Here is a 20,901-nt window from a genome sequence, read left to right as displayed (position 1 = left end):
TTTTAAAATAAAAAATAATAAAGTAGAGTAATATTAAAAATGAAAGTAATAAGTTAATAACTATGAAAACATGAGATATAAGATATCACAACAATGATTTGCTACTTTTATGACTGGGAGGTGCACACAAGCTTCACCGAAGAATACCTAATATTAAACCTTTTTTGACTCATCACCAAGCTTCTCGAGTATCTGAAATTAGTAATTCAATCTCACAGAGAGAAAATGTGGGGAGAAAGAAGGTGAGTATGTCGTTTGTAGCAAACAGGAGTTGAAGTATAATACTAAAGAGAACGCATCTAAATACTCCAATAGGCAAAAAGCTCAAAGCTAAATAATACAAAATAATCTCACAAATCACAGAGACTGCAATTGGCAATATCTTACAGTCAAAACTCTATTTTTCAACCATTTGAGATAGTGTAATAATAGATCAGGAATCCTAATACAAGATTTTATCCTCTTATGTATTTATGATTATAATCCAAACAAGACTCACAATACACAAAAACAGAAGAAGTTGTTTCAGAGACATAAACTCTTGTTATATTACTTGTGGTGGTCGTCTTCATCAATTGTTCCAAACTTGTGCTTAAATGAATCTTGCCTCTGCAGCCACATCATGTGACCCTGCCACCGGATTAATTTCAGATATAAAAAGTACAAAAAAATCAAAGATTTCTAAACCCTATTGAAAAAAAAAAAAAAAAAGAATTCAGGGTAAAATTGAAACCTGAAGACTAGCAGCCCAGACGATGATTAAAGAAGCGACCCAGAATCTCTTGTCCTTGACGATCGTCTTCGCATCGAATCTCGCCATTTTCTTAAACCCTCCCTTTCTTTCGTTTAGCATCGAGAATTCGAATCTCATTCGAATCTCAATCGATCTCGGCTTGTCAGAATTTTCACCGAATTTTCTTTTCCTGACTTTGCGTCCAATCCAAACTTGGTTAGGAAAGTCCATACCAAACGGGCCCAAAGCCCAATACTCTGTAGTAGAACACGTATAATGTATTAACTGGTAAGGGATTCGAACCGGGGGGTTATTGATATGTTGATTTGATTGATGAAAATGATTAGGAAATATAAATATTTTTATGGGAGACGATCAGTCTCTCTACAAAATTTATCGATTAAATTCATAGAGTAACTTTTATAATTTAGAATTTATTAAAAAATATATTTTCTTTTTAAAAATAAAATTTAATTTAATTGTTATAATCAATATTTCTTTTAACGGAAAACAACAATTATCATGTGTTTTGAAAAAATCACCAAAATTTTTCTTTATTATAAAAATATTATAAATAAAATTTAACAAAAATTAGTGTAGAATTAAGAAAAAATAGCAATACAAAAGTCATATTTCATTAAATTTTCTCACATGTATATATATATATTCAGTTATATTGAGTTTATTATTATTTTATTATTTATTTATCTTTGACTTATGTGTAAATAATATTTATATTGAGTCATACTTAATACGGAATTCAGGTATATACTTATGTGTTCTTACGATAATCTTAATCATAAAAACGATGTTATTAACCTTGACTTCTGAATTTTGGGTTCTTGTATATGTTCAAGATTTTACTAGCTAATACTTCCGTTCAACAATGGCTAACTGCTCTCGAGATAGAAGTTCTATTTCAACATAGGAATCTCCTACCTTTGTTGCAAGTAATTCCAATAGATGAACCCAAATTATTTGCCAAGTGTGGTGAAAGTACATAGCTTTTCTCTGATGTATAATAAGATTTTGTGAAGTTTGAATATAAAGTTTTTTCAAATAGATAAGTGAAAGATAAGTCCATTTTGGTGATATTGATGACCAAATCAATTTTTTAAAAACTTTTTTGCATGCATTACCATAATTCCTGAAGCCAAAATGTTACAAGAAAAAACTTGTCCATTACATGAATTAGTGAACTCATTTCACTAGGTTTGATGTTCTTTTAGCATTTTGATTTGACATTTGGAATAATTGATTGGATTTTGTCTATAAATATTTTTGTTTAGTATTTTGAACATGTCTATAATATCATAATGCTAAACAAATCATGTTAGTGCTCGGAATTATAGACTTGTTTTTTATTTCCTCACATCCTAATCTATATTATATAGACTTGTTTTTTATTTTCTCTTTTTAAAGGTATTTGAATTTCATTCATTTAATTGGTGTAATTCACCCTTTTTCTTTCCTCTTTAAAAACAAAATAAAGGTTTTTTTTTTGGTAACAGAAATAAATGTATTTTATTCATTTAATTGGTGTAATTCACCCTCTCTCTTTTTTTTTTTATAGACAAACAATTAACGTTGACATGTGAATTTGCGAGGAGGTGCCAAAAGGGGTTTCTTCTGATTTATGAGTCTACTCGAACATGCTTGGGAGAGGTCTCACGGCCATGAATGCATCCACCATCTGAAAATTTCCGTTAGTCAAAATTCCTAGTAGAGTGGGGAGATATCAAATCTTGATAGTTAGAGAATAACAATTTTTTACCTCATCGGTAACAGCAGCTCGTGCCCTGCGGGTGTCTCTCAACTATTTCTGTCAAGACTTCGGTGAGTCGCTTCTTTACAGCTCCGGTCATCATCTTTTTTTTTCCATTCTTTTTTTCTTCAGCGGTCAAAATCTCTTCGTTTCCATACTCCTGAAATATATTAGCACAATAATTCAGAAAACTACGATATAAAAACATCCGTCCTTCTCTGCAGTGATCTTCATAACAAACTTATTGACAGCTTGTACGTACGGTACGTACCTTTCTAATATAATCAAGTTCAGAATCATCTTCGAGGCAGAAACTCAAATACTTGAACGGTATGTCTTTCTGTTAGTAAAATAGTAGAAACGAGATTATTACCAGAAAATTAAAGACTAAGTTTTACTTAGTATACAGAGCAAGGGGAAGAGGCGAAACAAGGAATTTGGTACCTCGAGATCTGATCCGTGTGTTTTTTGATCACCCTCATTAACTCTCCCACCACTAAACGCATATCTGTTTATCTGCATATATATGGAACCGCATCAAATTTAGATAATGGAAGCAATGATCTGAATTCATTACTAGGACTGCTATATATCTATTGATCTATGAAGTTTGACACTACAATGCCATTACACAAACAGAGTGCCTAAATTTTTAAAACGACAAAATAAGCGGGAAGGATTCAGGTGCCCTTTAAACCAGACAATGAATGGAATTGTTTGTAATAATAGATGCACGGGATAACAAAACAAATTTAAATTACAGAACTCACCTTGTGTTTAATGTCCTCTGCGGTATCAGTTACATAGATAGCGGAATTTGGATCACTAGCAGACATTTTTCCACTAAGTCCCTGCAAGATATGACCAAGGCATTCAATAGTTTGAAAGCAAGAAACTGTGGTGTAAGCACATATCTATACATATCCTTATTAGACTAGTAGTAGTTAAGAAAACACTTGCCTGCAGAGCTGGAAAAAATGATGACTCAATTAGAGCAGGCTTGCTATATCCTAACCGAGGTGCAACATCACGAGTCATTCTAAAGTAAGGATCCTGAACAACAAAAAACCAAAAAGCATAAGGCTATTATTTATCTTCCAAAACCAAACAAGTTTAAGATATAAAGTAAGACAAAACAGCAAACCTGGTCAATTGCACAAGGAATCAAGCAACGGAGCTTGTCCATTCCAGGGAACAGATGCGGAAATGAGCTCGGAAATGATGGAGCTGCCTGCAAATATATATGGAATCCAATTTAAACTATGATAATTCTAGAATTCATGTAGCCACACCATGCATAACAAAAAAAAGACGTACCTGCACTGCAGGGAAAAAGTGTTTCCCGATATGATCTTCACCGGTTAAGCCAAATATTGACCTAGCCTAGAAACGTACGCAGGAGATATAAAAATGAAAAACCAGTAACTCAAAGCTACTCTGAACCACATTGTGTAATTTAAGGAAATAGCTAGAGAGAGTATAGTTACCTTATTATCTGTTACGCATGGTGCAACCTTGGCTACATTTTCATACAGAGCACTATATACACACAACATTTTCGCAAAATCAGTCAGGAAACTGTAATGTAAGAACATAAAAACCAAAAAAAAAAAATAGTAATAGGATACAATATAAAAGCCATTATATGAGCTAAAGCAATCTTACCCCATATAGCCGAAGTTGGAGAAGATAAAGGTCTTTGTAACATCGAAATCACAAGCAATGATATCTTTGGCATTTCCCCTGGCAAGTCTTTGAGTTTCCTCCACCGTTAAGTTCTTCCACATGGATTTTTCATCATCCGTGAGTTGTATAACAAGGGGAACATTGAAAGCTTCTTGCAAGTATCTGCAGCCATATATCGAGTATAAATAAAAGTACAGAGTAAGAAGATGTTCCAAAACCATATATACACAGCTTCACTTACTTGGTAAACATGAAAGGAATCAAATGGCCCAAGTGCAAAGCTTCTAAAGAAGGACCTCTTCCAGTGTAGAGATAGAACTTTTCTCCACTCTCATACGCGTCAAGAATCTCATTGAAGTCCCTGTGGGCGAAGAAGACACCACGGCGGAGGAAACGTGTGGTTCACGACAAGTCAGTCTTTTAACACGATCGATCAGTGACTGGTCGATCCTTTTGCAGCCAAATTCTTTAATAATCTTTTCGTAATCTATCTTCTCTCCGACTTTAGCAGTTACTTCCCATGGGTTCACCACTTTCTCTGATTCACCAGTCTCTGTCGTCTCATCCTTCTTCTCCACCTCCATCGCAACACCTAAAAAAAAAAAAAGGGTCAGATTCGATAGATTCATAAACCAAACTGAAACTCCTATCGTAGAAAGGATTGAAGAAGAAGATCGAGAGACGACTAAATATATACCTTTCCTATCGTTTGCGCCAACAGCTTTGAGCAATTGATCAACCAAATTTTCTAAGTTGGTAACCTGTTGCTTGACTTTCACCAATTCGGCTTCCAACTCTAGATTCTTCTCTTGTAGGACTGCAGCTGAATCAAGTTTCGAGGCCATTGATGGATGTAGAGAAAGGATTGAAGAAAAAAATAGAAGATCGAGTGAAGGAGAGAGACGAACGAGAAAAGAATTTACAAACAAGGAGAAGATAGCTGACGCAATACACAACTAAGAGCCAAAACCCTAATCCTACTCTAATAGGAAAATCTAACTTATAAGAAAAGGCAATATACAACAGGAACATATCCTAATTTTTTCTACATTATATTTACTATTAGGTCACCATTTTGGCTTTGATTGGTAATGGCTATTACTTATCATTGTAAAGACTTTAAGTTTAAAATTTTAGCTGTAGAGAATTTGGCTGTAGATGCTTTAACTATAAAAGCTTTAAAAACTTTAACTGTTAAAATTTGATTGGTAACAAATACTTTTAAAGCGATAGTTGTTACTTTTATTATTAAAATATATTGAAATGATGATATTAATGATAATAATGAAAATAAAAATAATTATTATTGAAATGGATTTTAAAAGAAAGAGAATAAAATAAGAAAATTTAATTTATAAAAATAAAATTATGTAAAATATATATATAAACTTGTGGAGAGATTTTAAATATAATGGGAGGAAAAAAAATAAAGCTTTTCTATTTGTTTAATTTTAAAGCCTGAATTTGAAGCTTTAAAAATTATGAGAAAACAATGAATAGAAAAAAAAAAGTGGCTTACAAAGTTTTAAACAAAATAAAAGTCAAAAAAGTATGATTGACAAATTATTGGCTGTCAAGTCTTGTGCCAATCAGGATCTTTATTTTATATTTCATTTAATTATTTTTTTCACTTTCTCCCTCTTGTCTTCGAATTTGATTGGTCCTAAATAAATTGATAAGCAAATAAATAAAATGCTGATATGCAAATAAGATTTAGATTTTTTCAAGGCAATATTATTATTATTTTTTAACAAAAGAGATATATATGAATCTGATATGTTAATATAATGGTCCCAATATCCTTCAAAAATAAAACTAGAAAGTAGAAACTGTAGAAACCCAATTCATTGATAGGTTGATTCAATTAGTGAGAAAAAACAAAAAAAACAATTGTTACATAGTTTGAGAAATAAAAAAATAAAAAAGGAGTTTTTAATTAATAGGAAATTCAAACCAATCATTATTTTCCATATTTCTTTTAATATGTAAAATAGGATTAGGAAATTTTACATTGCTACTATATAAACACCGCCGAGAGCAAAGCTACAAACCCTAGATAGTAGATACCTACATTGCTCACGAGTAAGAAAACAAAAGCAAAAATCTCCGAAACCAACTCAGACCAAAACAATGGCTCTGGAATGGACAATCTTAGCCAACGCCACAGCGGTTGAAGCGATCATGGTCATCCTCTTGACGATGCCAGGGCTAGGCTTTCTCCGCAAGGGATTAGCCGTGGTCACTCGTTGTCTCTTGAAACCGTTGTTGGCGATAATCCCATTCTGTGTATTCCTCCTCATGGATATCTACTGGAAGTACGAGACTCGAATATCATGCGATGGAGATTCCTGCACCGCTTCGGAGCTTCTCCGTTACCAGAAATCTATCTTCAAGTCTCAACGTAACTTCCTCCTCATCGCTTTGGCTCTCGGTTTTTACTGGATTCTTTACAGCGTTTCGAATATGGCCTTCAAGATCGAGGAGCTTAATCAGCGGGTCCATAGGCTCAGAAGGAACAGTAGATGAAGCCAGCGTCTTCGTTCGTCTCAGGACATTTTAATTTGTGCTGTTTGCAAGAGTCTCTTTCTGTTTAGGTTTTTAGTGTTTTTTCTGCCTTTTATAATATAAGATTTGAACATCTTGATTGATCTTGTCGAACACTTCACACTGTGTTTTTGCTTTCTTATGCGTTTCTACACCCTGTTTCTCTCTGTTTTTGTTCTGTTTCTTTGCCATTATCTCTCAAAGAACTTCATACTCTGCAGCGAGTTAATTAAAGAAGGTTCAAAGCACTAACAGGGATTTTAAAAAAATGTCTAGCTAGTTAGAGGTATAAATCAATCTATAGATCTATTAATTAAAAAGGTTTTGGGCTTTTAATACAAGTATTGCTTTGACTTAAAACTATAGAAGAATTTTCAACTCTGCCTGAATGAATTGCTTTAGGCTATAATATATATAGCCATATCTAGGTGGTGTGTTGCTTTCCTAACAAAATCTCCAATATTCTAGACGGTCAACTTATTAATTTGATACGTCATATCTTCTACAAAAGCATTAAAGCAGGAGCATAACTTGCATTAATCATACTGGTTTTAATCGCCACTATTACCCCTGCTGTTTTTATCGCCATTGTTGCGATGATGATTGATTACAAAAACAAAAAAAAAAGAACAGTAACACCACCAAATGGATGGATATGGATGATCTGGTCGTCTTGAGAATTTGAAACCTCTAAACAAAGAAAAGGAACAAATTGTGAGAGAAGTCCTGAACCCACCAGATGGCTGATTGGACTTATGGACTGATGTAGTTTTGTTAGTAATATAGTACCACCCCTTCGAAAATATCTTATAGATTCGAACCTCAAAACCCAAGTTTCACTTGCGTCAATCCATGGTCGGCTGTGCATATGTCAACATCTAAAACAATTGGATTTTCCGATACATGCATTTGAGCAATTATGTTTTAAATATTATGACATGTATGAATCCAGTCGAATATTTAGATTTGAACAACCCACACGAATAAAAAACAATACATGGAACAATTAAAAATCACAATATCTGGTCTGACTCTATCATGACACTGATGACAAAGTTATTTTGTAAACGTACAGCTTCGAATATTTTTGGATAAACGTTAGGAGTGCTCCAGAAACAGGGACTATGTTGAAATACAGTATGAAGACAAAATGTTATCATAGGATGTACTTACGTTTTAGCTTTTATATAATAAACAAAAATTTATATAAAGAAGTGTTTCTAACAACAAAAATAGCATGATCAGCGCCGAGGATCCAGTTTTATAAAAACCCAACATCCGTACGTACCATAATCGTACTAATCATATTTCTTAAAACCTCTCGGCAAATTCAGAGCACCTCACCATGAACGAACACAAGCAAGACATCCTCTCGACCCTGCCACTAGAGCTCCTCCTCTATATCATCGGATTCGTCCCTTTTGAATCCGCAAGACTTATCCCTTTCGTCTCCACACGGTATAGATCCGTTTGGAATCAAGCCTTACTCGTCGCTCACAGCCATAACGGCTCCATCAAAGACATATTTCACGCCGTCTCTAGCTTCATCAACAACTTCGACGAACACAACCCGTCTAAAAACACACGGAAGCTAGAGCTACACGTCGACAAGTCAACCTTCGTGTCCACTATTCTCGCACCTCATAACGTCATGCATCTGAACTTCTTCTTCTCCGATGGTTCTAAGAAAGAAGAAAGCTTTTGCTGGCGTCTCGAGACCAACGATCAGATTCCAAAAACTGTCAACTCAAGTGGTTTCGTGGTGAAGACGCTTTGTTTAGACTCGGTGAACTCGCTAACCCACGAGGTCGTTTCCTCCATGGTTTTGGATTTTTCTTTACTTGAGAATCTCAAGATTGGTGGTTGCAAGCGGTTAACTTCTCTCACTATTGATTCACCAACTAAGCTTCTTCACTTATCGATCTCGGGTTGTCCCAAGCTGAGATATCTCGAAATCAGAGCAGTTAAGCTCAAAACCCTTCATTACCAAGGATTTCTACCGTTGATCAAGATCCATGAACATTTCAACTTGACCAATGCGATTTTCGACGTAAGACAAGGCCCAAGCCTTAACAACAATGCTTTAGACACCGGTCCTCTCTTGCTGATCATCAAGAACTCTCAATCTCTTACATTTTGTAGATGGATGTTCGAGGTAACAAAGATACTCTATATATCTTTTTATTTTATTTTACGATTCATATGATTCTATCATCTAGTGTGCGGCGTAGACTATTTAAATTTTGGACCATGTTTTGAGAAGTTGATGTATTACTACTTTTGTTTATAGGAACTAATGAAACCGTCCATATCATTATCTTGGAGATCATTCCAATTCTACAAATTACAAGAACTGCGGTGGATTGATAACTCGATGAACCAAGAAAACATTAAAATCCTGATCTCTTTTCTCAAAATTTGCCCTTCAATTGAACGCCTCTTTATAACTGTAAGTATCAAGCACTTAAACATTTGTAACTTTAGTTTGTACATGTTAGTTTACGCATCGTGCTAATACCTTCGATTATGTATTTCGGAGGTCGATTTGAATACTTATAGTTCAAAAGAAGTCTATGTGGATGCTGACTGTGGGAGCGAGCATGCAAGAGTACTAAGGAACTTAAAGCTGGTCAAATTGGAATCAAAGAATGAAGACGATAGTAATGACAAACTGATATTGGCTCTACAACAAATGGTCAACATCGATCAGCCTCTGCTTGTACTGTCTTCGTTTTCCAGAGATTGACTCTGCTTTCGAATCGAAAAGACATAAGATTATGTCTAAAGATACACGCATATGTACATGTTTTAATTAATCTGCTGTCATTTTAACGCGTGGGTTCCTATATCTTGCTGTACAAGAAACCTTTAAACAAACTCAAGTTTGGCTTCGTTAGGATAAAGCCGATTAAGGCTTTTTCACCAATATGTATTATTCTAGTATTTACTATGATGAATAACTTTAAAACAACGTTATTATGATTTTTCGCAAGTATATGCATATGATGGAATAAGACTATAAGTCTATAAATAGTAGTATTAGATTAATGGAAGTTGATTCTCGTACACTTGCAACTTTAACCTATAATCCCCAAATATTTAGTTTAGGTGAAATATCGTTTTAAAACCATGTACATGTATTTTTTTTTTCTTGGACCTGTTCAACAAAAGCATGTTTGGAAAGTGGAAGCCTCATTTGTCAACTAAAGAAAAGCGTGCATAACAAGGCATTTTAAATCGATTAATTAACACTAAACCAACTAAACCATTTTGATAACATCATCAAGTTTGAACATTGGACTTAACAACGAAATTAATAAGTGCTTCCTTTTTCTGATGAAAGATTCACAAAATATGAGCTTCCGATCCTATTCTTTACGAAACATTAAGAAATGTGTTTCTTTCTGAAACCTTTTTTTTTCATATTCAAAGTTGAAAATTAGATGGGTCGTCTCACTAGACGGATATATAGCAACGGAATGAACTGTGCTGAAACGAAACGAAACGAAACAAAACTTAATGAAATATCTTGTTTCATTCCATTTCTATTTTATGTAATTGAGATCAGAACGATAATTGCCGCAATAGCCAAAAAAAAAAAAAACATTCTTCAACGAATGAGGTGATGCCACATACAGTAATTAACGTGGACAAAACGATCACTCTAACAAAAAAAAAAACAATCTTGTGGACAAACAGATTTTGGACAGTTGCTCACACCAACCCTAAATGGCTCAGACAGGCCTTATGGTATAAAACTTTTAAAGGACACTCTAGCCAACTAGCTACAACGTAACAACTATAATTAGAAAGAACAACGAAATTGTGTGTTTTTTAAAATAGAGACTGTTTCATTAAAATTTGTCAACAAAATCAACATGTTTTTAAAAAGGCCTAATCTCAATTATAAAGGTCCAGTTACAACCAAACTATATAATTATAAGATATGTTAATTAGCAGTTTTGGTAAAGTGGGTTTAAATTAGCAAAAAAAAAAAAAAAAGGGAACAGATCAAATGAACTGGCAGCAGAGAAAAAAGAAGAAGCTCCCATGCTGCCTCAATGATACCCTGACCTGCCCCCTCCACTGGGGTAATGCTAATCTCACTTGTAGTAGCACTCTTCTCTTTCATCACCCGCACTTTCTTCTTCTAACGTTAACACAGATCACAGCTTAGCTGTTGTCTCATTCTTCACGGCACACCAACCAACATGCACATTTCTCAAGTCTTTATTTACTTACTTAAATCATTCGACTATTATTTCTGGGTATATTTCATTTGTAATTTCCTAACTGTTACATAAGGTTTTAGTCTTGCTATTATTTAACCTTTTGACGTATACAAGAAAGAGAAGTATCATCGCACGAAGATCTCGTGATTTTATATATATATATATAGTTTAGTTGGAGCACGAATAATGTAACTTTTTAAAGACAAATCAAAAATTGAAACAACAATTCAGTAACGTCAGTGGACACGACAAGGACGTTGGTAAAAATGTTGGGGGATATATTGCAGCTGTGCGATCTGGTCCAGTATATAAAGAAGAACGTCTCACTCATATTTGAGCATAACTAGAGAGTTGACAGTTTGATCTGTGTCACTCTTCCTTCTTTAGGTCCTCTCTACCTTACTAAATCATTATTTTTCGTACACTAAATTACAAGGTAGAAATAATTTTAGGTAACAATTAAACCATATATAGTGCTTTATTTTATATTAATTAGAAAAAGTATTAAGCAGAGAATAATTTAAAATTAAAACAAACTAATTACTCAAAACTCGTCGCCGTAGTTGACCGTTAGCAATCCTCTCTGGTGTTTACTATATACTTTTTGTTTTAATTAGTTGAGTATAAAATAATATTTATTATTTTAGAATGTTTTAAAATATAAATTTGTGTAACATCAGGTGACACACACATACATAAAAGACTTGTCTGTCATTCACTTTTTTTTTTTCTTCTTCTTCATTCACGAAAACCTAGAAAAATACAACAAATACAACATTTTTTCTTTTTTTTTTCAAAAACAAATAAAAACAAAGACGAAAAAAAAAAATATATATATATATATATCACCGGAAACGATTTCATCGGCGATTCCAAGACTTTTCCAACCTTTGTAAAGCTTTTATAAGCTTTAAAGCAGATCCGGTGACCAAAAAATTCAAAATCAAAGCTAAAAACTTAATTAGGGTTTGCTTAATCCAGGAGACGGAGGTGATATTTTAATTCCTCACCCCCCCCCCCGCCCGCCGTCGTGGTAAGATGATGATTTCCAGAGGTTTGTTCGGTTGGTCTCCGCCGCATATACAACCGTTAACTCCTGTCTCTGAGGTTTCCGAGCCTCCTGAGTCTCCTTCTCCTTACCTCGATCCTGGTGCTGAGAACGGTGGTACGGGCACGGCGACGCAAGCAGAGGATGAGGAAGATATGGAGGAGCCTGAGGAGATGGAGCCTCCTCCTGCTGCTGTTCCTTTCTCTCAGCTCTTCGCTTGTGCTGATCGTTTTGATTGGGTTCTTATGGTTTTTGGATCCCTTGCTGCTGCTGCTCATGGTACTGCGCTTATTGTCTACTTGCATTACTTTGCCAAAATTGTTCACGTCCTTGCCCTTCCCAGTGAATCCGATCACCGGATTAGTGATGATCAGTTCAATCGCCTTTTCGAGGTACGTGTCCATACATACGCCTTCTGTTGGGCTTTTTACAAAATTCCTAATTTTGGTAGGCTAAGTGAGCTTGGGGGATATGGAATTGGAGGTTACTGTGCTTTGTAATTAGCAATTTTTTGGATTTGGTTTCTTCTAGTATATAATAAGTGGAGCTTCTGAGGTTTTAGTATTTAGTTTTGGGATATGTTACCCAGCGAAATTTTGGAACTTTCTTTCTCCTTCCGAGTGGGATTGTAATTTTAGCGGTTTGACACATTAGGGTTAAGTTACTGACTTGCGAGGAGGTTCTTGAACATCTGGTAGTGAGGTTAACATTACAGGGGCTGTTATCTCCACAAATTTTGTGGTCATAATAAATTTATTAGGTCAAGAAGTGGAATGAGATATGACTTGTCTTCTTTTACATGTAGTATCTTTAGCATTGATATGGTTTATCCTGAAAGATTCATGATTTAGCTTCTCTTTGAGGTTGTGAAATTCTCTGATTGTTTTGCCCTACATGTGGCAACTTTGTGAATATGCATATTGGCTTGTTAGTGGATTCTATGTTGCATGATTTGTTTGTGCTATTATTTATAGGACTAGTAAGTATACTGGTTTTCATGTACTTGCTGCTTCTAAATTGTATATCAACCTGGAAACCAGCTGTCTGTTCTTGACTTAGCTGGGAAGCCTATTTTGAAAACCTCTTCTTGTACTCAAATTCATGCTCAAAAGAAGACAACCGTTTTTCCAAGTCTATGCTTTCGTTTTTCTCACCTCTAGGGATTTCTATGTATGGTCTTCTGGATGCCCATTTTTTTTTCCGAGGTTTATCTGTTTACAAACTAGTTAATCTGGATTCATGAAACACTGCCAACAATCCTGAAATAATGTGCCCGTCTAATTTATTGATACCTTTTGTGCAGCTTTCGCTGACTATTGTATACATCGCTGGAGGTGTTTTCGTATCTGGTTGGATTGGTAAGTTCACCTTTACTGAAATCCTTACATATATAATATAGTTGTGTCCTTCTTTCCTCCACTGCATTGATGCTACTATTCGCCACCATAATTGTGTCCTTTTTTTTATAGAGGTCTCTTGCTGGATACTGACTGGAGAGAGGCAGACTGCTGTGATCAGGTCAAAGTATGTACAAGTACTACTAAATCAGGATATGAGTTTCTTTGATACATATGGGAATAACGGGGATATAGTGAGCCAAGTGCTGAGTGATGTCCTACTCATTCAGTCAGCTCTAAGCGAAAAAGTATGATTTACCTTCAAAATTCGGTTTTTCCAAATTCGCGAGTTGCATATCTTTATTTTTGCAAGGAATTTTACATCTTCTGGCGCTTCCTTAATCTTTTTGATCTTGGATATTGCAGGTTGGAAATTACATTCATAACATGGCAACATTTATCAGTGGTCTTATCATAGGTTTTGTTAACTGCTGGGAAATTGCGCTCATTACGTTAGCAACCGGTCCTTTCATTGTTGCTGCTGGAGGCATATCGAATATATTTCTCCACAGACTTGCTGAAAATATTCAAGATGCATATGCTGAAGCAGCCAGCATTGCTGAACAGGTATTCAAATTTTTAGGTTTATCTTTTCAAAATATTGCAATTTGATTGATGAATTATGTTGCAAGCATTAAATGACATGTTTCCGATAATGACAATGATGTTTAAGCATTGGAGTTGTAACAGAGACTTCTGTGACTTGTGAGCATCAAAGCTGAATTTCGCTGTGCAAAGTTTGATATCTTTTACTGTTCTCTTATTTGTAATCAAAACTTGTGCGAAGTTCAGAGTAGGCAGAATATGCGGGTTAGAATGTATTTGGACAGGTCGGACTTTTTTTTTGTTACTTATCTTGGTTTGGTGTAATTATTCTTAGCATCCGTAACTTGAACTTTGCATATTGGATGCGTGGTAATTACACACATGCTAGTCTGTCTTATGAGTACAAGTTCTTCTGAAACACATCCCCTACTGGTCCATACTCTGAGTTTTTTTTATTTCTGGTTAGTTAACCGTGTCAGAACACATCTGAATTTTTTGTAAACGCTTAAAAGAGTTTATTCTTTATGTGCAGGCGGTCTCTTACGTTAGGACTTTGTGTGCTTTTACGAATGAAACTCTTGCAAAATACTCTTATGCAACTTCTCTCCAAGCAACTCTGAGATATGGTATATTGATTAGTCTTGTGCAAGGACTCGGACTTGGATTTACTTATGGGCTTGCTATATGTTCATGTGCTATGCAACTTTGGATTGGTCGGTTCTTTGTTATTCATCATAGAGCAAACGGTGGAGAAATCATAACAGCCCTTTTTGCTGTTATTTTAAGTGGGCTGTAAGCTTCAGATTTTCTACTTTTACTGCTTTTATCTCCTTTTCTTTTCACCTGTGTCTGGATACACAATTTTTTGCTAATTGTATTCATACTGTGCTGTGCAGGGGTTTGAATCAAGCAGCTACAAACTTTTATTCATTTGATCAGGGAAGAATTGCGGCGTATAGGCTTTTTGAGATGATAAGTCGTTCATCCTCGGGGACTAATCAAGAGGGAACTATTCTGTCTGCTGTTCAAGGAAATATCGAGTTTCGGAATGTATATTTCAGCTATTTGTCACGACCTGAAATTCCAATCTTGAGTGGATTTTACCTGACTGTGCCGGCTAAAAAAGCTGTTGCACTTGTTGGTAGAAATGGTTCTGGAAAAAGCAGTATCATTCCTCTCATGGAACGGTTTTATGATCCTACACTAGGTACTATGATGTGTGATTTAAGATGTATCAGTTTTTTTTAGTAATAATCATTCCTTTGGATACTCACCTGCGACGGAGACCATTATTAACTAATTAGATTTGTGGGTTTATCTTATACAGGAGAAGTTCTACTTGATGGGGAAAATATTAAAAATTTAAAATTAGAGTGGCTGAGATGCCAAATAGGCCTGGTGACACAGGAACCTGCCTTGCTTAGTCTGAGCATAAGAGAGAATATTGCATATGGCCGAGATGCTACTCTGGATCAGATAGAGGAAGCAGCTAAAAAAGCTCATGCACACACATTTATCAGCTCACTTGAAAAAGGATATGAAACTCAGGTAACTATCCACTGAAAATTTTGTAGTTATGAGTATATTTTTGGTGCTTCTATTAGCATTTTATAATTTGAAAATGACTTGTTTGTCTTTTAGGTTGGGAAGACTGGTTTAACGTTGACGGAGGAGCAAAAAATAAAACTGTCAATTGCTAGAGCTGTACTCTTAGATCCAACAATTCTCTTGCTTGACGAGGTCACTGGAGGACTAGACTTTGAAGCTGAAAGAGTTGTCCAAGAAGCTCTTGATCTTCTAATGTTAGGACGGTCGACCATAATAATAGCCCGACGACTAAGTCTTATAAGAAATGCTGACTATATTGCTGTAATGGAGGAGGGTCAGCTACTTGAAATGGGTACACATGATGAATTAATCAACCTTGGTAATTTATATGCTGAGCTTCTGAAGTGTGAGGAAGCAACAAAGCTACCCAGACGGTAGGATTCTCCAGCCAAGACCATATACATATCTAACAACTTGTCAATTCTGTTGTGTAGTGAAAGTCATGTGGTAGATATATTTGTCTGGCTGCTTTTGATTTGTAATGATCTGTGTAAGGGTGAACTCTGATGATTATACTTGTTTGTGGAACTCTTTTGACTTGCAGGATGCCAGTTAGGAACTACAAAGATTCTGCTGCGTTCCAGGTGGAGAGGGATTCCTCAGCTGGCCTTGGCCCCCAAGAACCATCATCGCCTAAAATGGCCAAGTCTCCATCTCTTCAGAGAGGTCATAATGTTTTCCGTTCCCAGGAACTGTGCTTTAATAGTGAAGAATCACCCAATGATCATAGCCCTACACCAGAGAAAATGGGAGAAAATGGCTCTTCGTTGGATGTTGGTGATAAGGAACCAACCATCAAAAGGCAAGATAGTTTCGAGATGCGGTTACCGGAACTACCAAAAATTGATGTTCAGGGTCCACAACGTCAGAAATCAAATGGTTCAGATCCTGAGTCCCCTATATCACCCCTTTTGATATCAGATCCCCAAAACGAGCGCTCCCATTCACAGACTTTTAGCCGCCCTCTTGGTCATTCGGATGACACTTCAGCAAATTATAAGGTGGCCAAGGACGGTCAACATAAGGAGTCACCTTCATTTTGGAGGTTGGCACAGCTTAGTTTTCCAGAGTGGCTATATGCTGTATTAGGGAGTATTGGTGCTGCCATCTTTGGTTCATTCAATCCTCTTCTAGCTTATGTAATTGCATTAGTAGTGACGACATACTATGAGAGCACGGGAAGCCACCTGCGTGAGGAGGTTAACAAGTGGTGCTTGATCATTGCCTGCATGGGAATAGTGACAGTTGTTGCCAATTTCTTGCAGCATTTTTACTTCGGTATTATGGGGGAGAAAATGACTGAGAGAGTGCGGCGGATGATGTTCTCAGGTACTACAATACTTTTCTCCAGTGTTTAACTCACTTCACTACGCATTACTACTTTGAGTTGCTTGGTTCATTAATTTTCTCTTATGTGACAGCGATGCTGCGTAATGAAGTTGGATGGTATGACGAAGAAGACAACAGTCCAGATACATTATCCATGCGCCTAGCAAATGATGCCACTTTTGTCCGAGCCGCATTCAGCAACAGGCTTTCGATATTTATTCAGGATAGTTTTGCTGTTATTGTTGCCATTCTTATTGGATTGCTGCTCGGTTGGCGCCTGGCCCTTGTTGCATTGGCGACTTTGCCAGTACTTACTCTTTCTGCCATTGCGCAGGTTTGTTTCTTTTCTTCAGTTCTCCCCAATAAGCCTTATGTTACTGTCTAGATGACCGTTTGAAGTTGTTTTCTTATGTCTATTTGTCCCAATTCCGGTCTAGTTGTTGCATGCATCCCTCTGTCAAAATGTGTTTCTAATTTTTGCAATAGGTTTCCAGTTCAAGTAACGATTTAAGATGTGAATTTTCCTATTTTACGTCATTTGTTCATCTCATCGTCATGTACTTAGCTTGGAAGTCTTTGTCTGTTCTGCTAGTGCTGGTTTCTAATAACCCTTATTTCAGAAACTTTGGCTTGGTGGATTCTCAAAGGGCATCCAAGAGATGCATCGAAAGGCGTCTTTAGTTCTTGAGGATGCTGTCAGAAACATATATACCGTTGTTGCTTTCTGTGCCGGTAACAAGGTGATGGAACTCTACAGACTGCAACTCCAGCGTATACTCAGGCAGAGCTTTTTCCACGGGATGGCTATTGGCTTTGCGTTTGGTTTCTCACAGTTTCTTCTCTTCGCCTGTAATGCACTCCTCCTGTGGTACACCGCGTTATCAGTAGACGGCAGATATATGAAGTTATCTACAGCTCTAACCGAGTACATGGTCTTCTCTTTTGCTACATTTGCCCTTGTCGAGCCATTCGGGTTAGCACCTTACATTCTCAAGCGCCGTAGATCTCTCGCTTCTGTTTTTGAAATCATAGATCGAGTTCCTACAATCGAACCTGATGATACCTCAGCTCTTAGTCCGCCTAATGTCTATGGAAGCATTGAATTGAAAAACATCGACTTCTGCTACCCAACCCGCCCAGAAGTGTTAGTACTAAGCAACTTTAGTCTCAAAGTCAGTGGGGGACAAACTATAGCTGTGGTTGGTGTTTCTGGGTCTGGAAAGAGCACAATAATATCATTGATCGAGAGATACTATGACCCAGTTGCTGGTCAGGTCATGTTAGATGGGCGAGACTTGAAGTCATATAATTTGAGATGGTTAAGAAGCCATATGGGTCTGATTCAACAGGAACCCATAATCTTTTCCACGACGATCAGAGAAAACATTATATATGCGAGGCATAACGCGAGTGAAGCTGAGATGAAGGAAGCAGCAAGAATTGCAAATGCGCACCATTTTATCAGCAGCTTACCTCACGGTTACGACACACATATCGGGATGAGAGGTGTTGAACTTACCCAAGGACAGAAACAGAGAATCGCGATAGCTCGGGTAGTGCTGAAGAATGCTCCTATACTGTTGATTGACGAAGCAAGTTCATCTATTGAATCTGAGTCGAGCCGTGTTGTGCAGGAAGCTCTTGATACTCTGATAATGGGGAACAAAACAACCATTCTGATAGCGCATAGAGTAGCGATGATGAGACATGTGGATAACATTGTGGTTCTCAATGGAGGCAAAATAGTAGAGGAAGGTACACATGATACTTTAGCGGCAAAGAACGGATTGTATGTCCGTTTAATGCAACCACATTTTGGCAAGAATCTACGGCGGCATCAACTGATCTAGAGAGATTGGACTCCTGTGCCTAATCGAGATTAGTTCAGTCACATACCAACCATCACGTGATATGCCACGGGATAATGTTATTGGATGCGATTACAGGACATAACTTGCGTCTGATCAAAGGCTTTATAGTCCGGGATGACACCAAATGAGCAGAAGTTGTACAACTACGGTTAGATTCTGTAAGCAAACTAGGAGCTTGTAGACGTTTAGATTCCCTTATTCTTTCAGGAGACTAAGCAATGGAGTAGGACTGTGTATTTATTCATTGCTTGGTCTCTAAGGTATATCGATTTGTTTATTGAAACTGACGATTAGAGGTAATTTATTTGCTGAGGTTTGTTTTTTTTTTGTTGCTGTTGTGAGTGATTTAGGTGGAGAAATGTGTAATGGTAGGAAGAAAGAGAACAAATGTGTCTGTTTTTGTAAATACATCATATCCAATTTTATTTGCAAGTTTGATTGAATTATTGAGCCTACTCAGAATCTAACTCACAAAGTCACAATACCAAAAACATCGTTGGAGTTGCAGAGAATATGAAAATATTCATATTGTTATCTGCTACATACAATTTTGTAACCACAAGAGTGAGAAAGATAGATAGGACTCCTATCATAGGAGTAAACATAAGATGTTTCTTGTGTTTGTCAAATCTCAAGGATCTTCAAAGAGTCAGCTACAACTTGAAGCTGCTTTTTCACTTTCCTCCACCTCCTCTCGTTTGCTCCAACTATGAGTGTGTAGTATCTGTCTGCAAACATCATATCAATCAAACACGTTCAATTCCTCACTATCTTTTCCCATTTATGATTTTTATTATAATCTATGCTTACTGTTTCCAACTGCCACTGTTGCAAAGGAAGTGGTTGCATAGATGGGAGTTCTTAGTCCATACTCAAACGTGTAGTAGTTCCTTCCATCCTCCACCCTCTGCAGTTTCATCTTTTATTTGTTTATAAAGATCCAATCTCTCAAAACTTCGAGGATTCTATAAATTGTTAACAATCTGACCTCTTTCATATCGTAGATGGTAGCTACTTGGTTTGGTGCTGCATACTTATGCTTCACTAGATCATAAACCACCTGATGAACATATAAGAATGATGAACTAATCTTAAATTTACATATAGAGAAGAGAGGGAGTAAGATGTGCAATACACACCTCTTCCATAGGACCTACTTCACGGATGTCATTTTTCTCTGTTGGTATGAACCTGACCCGAACATTCTGCAGTTGCAGGTATCTATCTTTGAAGGCTGAATCATGTGCCCTGAAGTCAAATTCCTATACAGTTTGCGCGGAACAAGATCATGTCAAAGCTTATTCATTTAGGTTTCATATATCCTTACAACAACAAAGGAAACAAAGCCATAGCTTACCCACCCTCCAGTCTGATGGGTAATAATAAGAATACCCGTCTTCTCTATCCACAAAAGCCGAGTAGCTTTTTGGTATCTCTGCAAACATCATATGAGATACATGACCGATAAAAGTTATGCTTTTGGTCCTCAGAGAATGCAGAAGAGAGAAAAACTTACCTTCAGCAAGAAGCAAAGTTGCTGGAATTGAAGTTGCCACTAAGGTTCCTACTCCAACAAGAGCTTGCCTTCTATTCCAAGTGCTTCCGCTGCCTTTTTGGTAAGCTATTGAACTTATTAATAAATCAATCCACCTAAGTCAATGTCAAGAAGAGTTTGGTTTCTTACTATTCTCCGAGGAAACAACCTTGTCACCGGATGATAATAAACAACAAGCTTTGAGTGATGGATTTGGACTGAGTATCTGTGTCTGGTAAGAAAATGAATCAATGCATCAATGAACCATAAACATTTTTATTCTTCAGAAATCGAGATGAAGTAGAATCAGAACAGTGTTATTATTAACCTTGTGGGAGATAGTTGGTGAGAAACCATAGCGTATTGACAGTGAAGAGACTGCCATAATGGCTACAATTCACAAGACTGTAGATGATCAATTAACATTGCCTTAGTGTTCTGTGTGGATAAGAGATTTCTAATTTTCGTCATTTTTCTGAGTTCTCCATTCATTTAACGTGGATAAATGGATAATGAAAGATCCAAACAAACATGTGGTTACAGAAGGTTTCGAAGACCATCCACTCACCGGTTAGAGAAGAGGCTACATTGGTATGTTAACAGTTTAG

The 20,901-nt window shown here is 36.5% G+C and overlaps 5 protein-coding genes and 1 pseudogene across 7 annotated transcripts; 3 read left to right on the top strand and 3 right to left on the bottom strand.

The window, feature by feature from the left end:
* Positions 1-285: 285 nt before the first annotated feature.
* On the bottom strand, positions 286-957 carry LOC104782407 (uncharacterized). The gene is made up of 2 exons (XM_087511001.1): positions 734-957; positions 286-630 (listed from the first exon to the last, which is right to left on the bottom strand). Exons 1-2 carry the CDS (start codon positions 869-871, stop codon positions 550-552), a joined length of 219 nt encoding a protein of 72 aa, XP_087367127.1. The 5' UTR covers positions 872-957; the 3' UTR covers positions 286-549.
* Positions 958-2,273: 1,316 nt separating this feature from the next.
* Positions 2,274-4,772, bottom strand: LOC104782404 (tryptophan--tRNA ligase, cytoplasmic-like; annotated as a pseudogene). The gene is made up of 11 exons (XR_015596199.1): positions 4,426-4,772; positions 4,164-4,346; positions 3,986-4,037; positions 3,816-3,881; positions 3,643-3,729; positions 3,459-3,551; positions 3,269-3,349; positions 2,943-3,014; positions 2,770-2,838; positions 2,508-2,658; positions 2,274-2,426 (listed from the first exon to the last, which is right to left on the bottom strand). The product of XR_015596199.1 is annotated as a tryptophan--tRNA ligase, cytoplasmic-like (transcript).
* Positions 4,773-6,251: 1,479 nt separating this feature from the next.
* LOC104782403 (uncharacterized) lies at positions 6,252-6,822 on the top strand. Its single transcript, XM_010507325.3, has one exon. It carries the CDS (start codon positions 6,315-6,317, stop codon positions 6,708-6,710), a length of 396 nt encoding a protein of 131 aa, XP_010505627.1. The 5' UTR covers positions 6,252-6,314; the 3' UTR covers positions 6,711-6,822.
* A 1,122-nt stretch (positions 6,823-7,944) lies between these two features.
* LOC104782401 (F-box protein At2g39490-like) lies at positions 7,945-9,720 on the top strand. Its single transcript, XM_010507324.2, has 3 exons — positions 7,945-8,883; positions 9,019-9,177; positions 9,268-9,720. Exons 1-3 carry the CDS (start codon positions 8,074-8,076, stop codon positions 9,472-9,474), a joined length of 1,176 nt encoding a protein of 391 aa, XP_010505626.2. The 5' UTR covers positions 7,945-8,073; the 3' UTR covers positions 9,475-9,720.
* A 1,922-nt stretch (positions 9,721-11,642) lies between these two features.
* LOC104784281 (ABC transporter B family member 6) lies at positions 11,643-19,202 on the top strand. The gene is made up of 11 exons (XM_087511733.1): positions 11,643-12,400; positions 13,312-13,366; positions 13,478-13,653; positions 13,772-13,972; positions 14,484-14,743; positions 14,848-15,158; positions 15,279-15,499; positions 15,593-15,933; positions 16,104-16,888; positions 16,981-17,222; positions 17,509-19,202. The coding sequence occupies exons 1-11, from the start codon at positions 11,999-12,001 to the stop codon at positions 18,736-18,738; spliced, it is 4,224 nt and encodes a 1,407-aa protein (XP_087367859.1). The 5' UTR covers positions 11,643-11,998; the 3' UTR covers positions 18,739-19,202.
* Positions 19,180-20,851, bottom strand: LOC104782400 (photosynthetic NDH subunit of lumenal location 1, chloroplastic). Of its 2 annotated transcripts, none has more exons than XM_010507322.3 (8): positions 20,622-20,851; positions 20,444-20,525; positions 20,276-20,380; positions 20,121-20,194; positions 19,899-20,021; positions 19,748-19,819; positions 19,570-19,666; positions 19,180-19,487 (listed from the first exon to the last, which is right to left on the bottom strand). In XM_010507322.3, the coding sequence occupies exons 1-8, from the start codon at positions 20,676-20,678 to the stop codon at positions 19,384-19,386; spliced, it is 714 nt and encodes a 237-aa protein (XP_010505624.1). In that variant the 5' UTR covers positions 20,679-20,851; the 3' UTR covers positions 19,180-19,383. The 2 variants fall into 2 exon arrangements, with proteins under 2 accessions (XP_010505624.1, XP_010505625.1); XM_010507323.3 differs by having other exon boundaries at positions 20,276-20,368; positions 20,622-20,834.
* Between the last annotated feature and the right edge of the window lie 50 nt (positions 20,852-20,901).

This window comes from Camelina sativa, chromosome 4 (genome assembly GCF_030686135.1).
Source record: "Camelina sativa cultivar CO46 ecotype springtype chromosome 4, ASM3068613v1".
NCBI lineage: Eukaryota > Viridiplantae > Streptophyta > Magnoliopsida > Brassicales > Brassicaceae > Camelina > Camelina sativa.
Note: the sequence above shows the minus strand (reverse complement) of the source record. Positions and strands in the feature narration are given on the sequence as shown.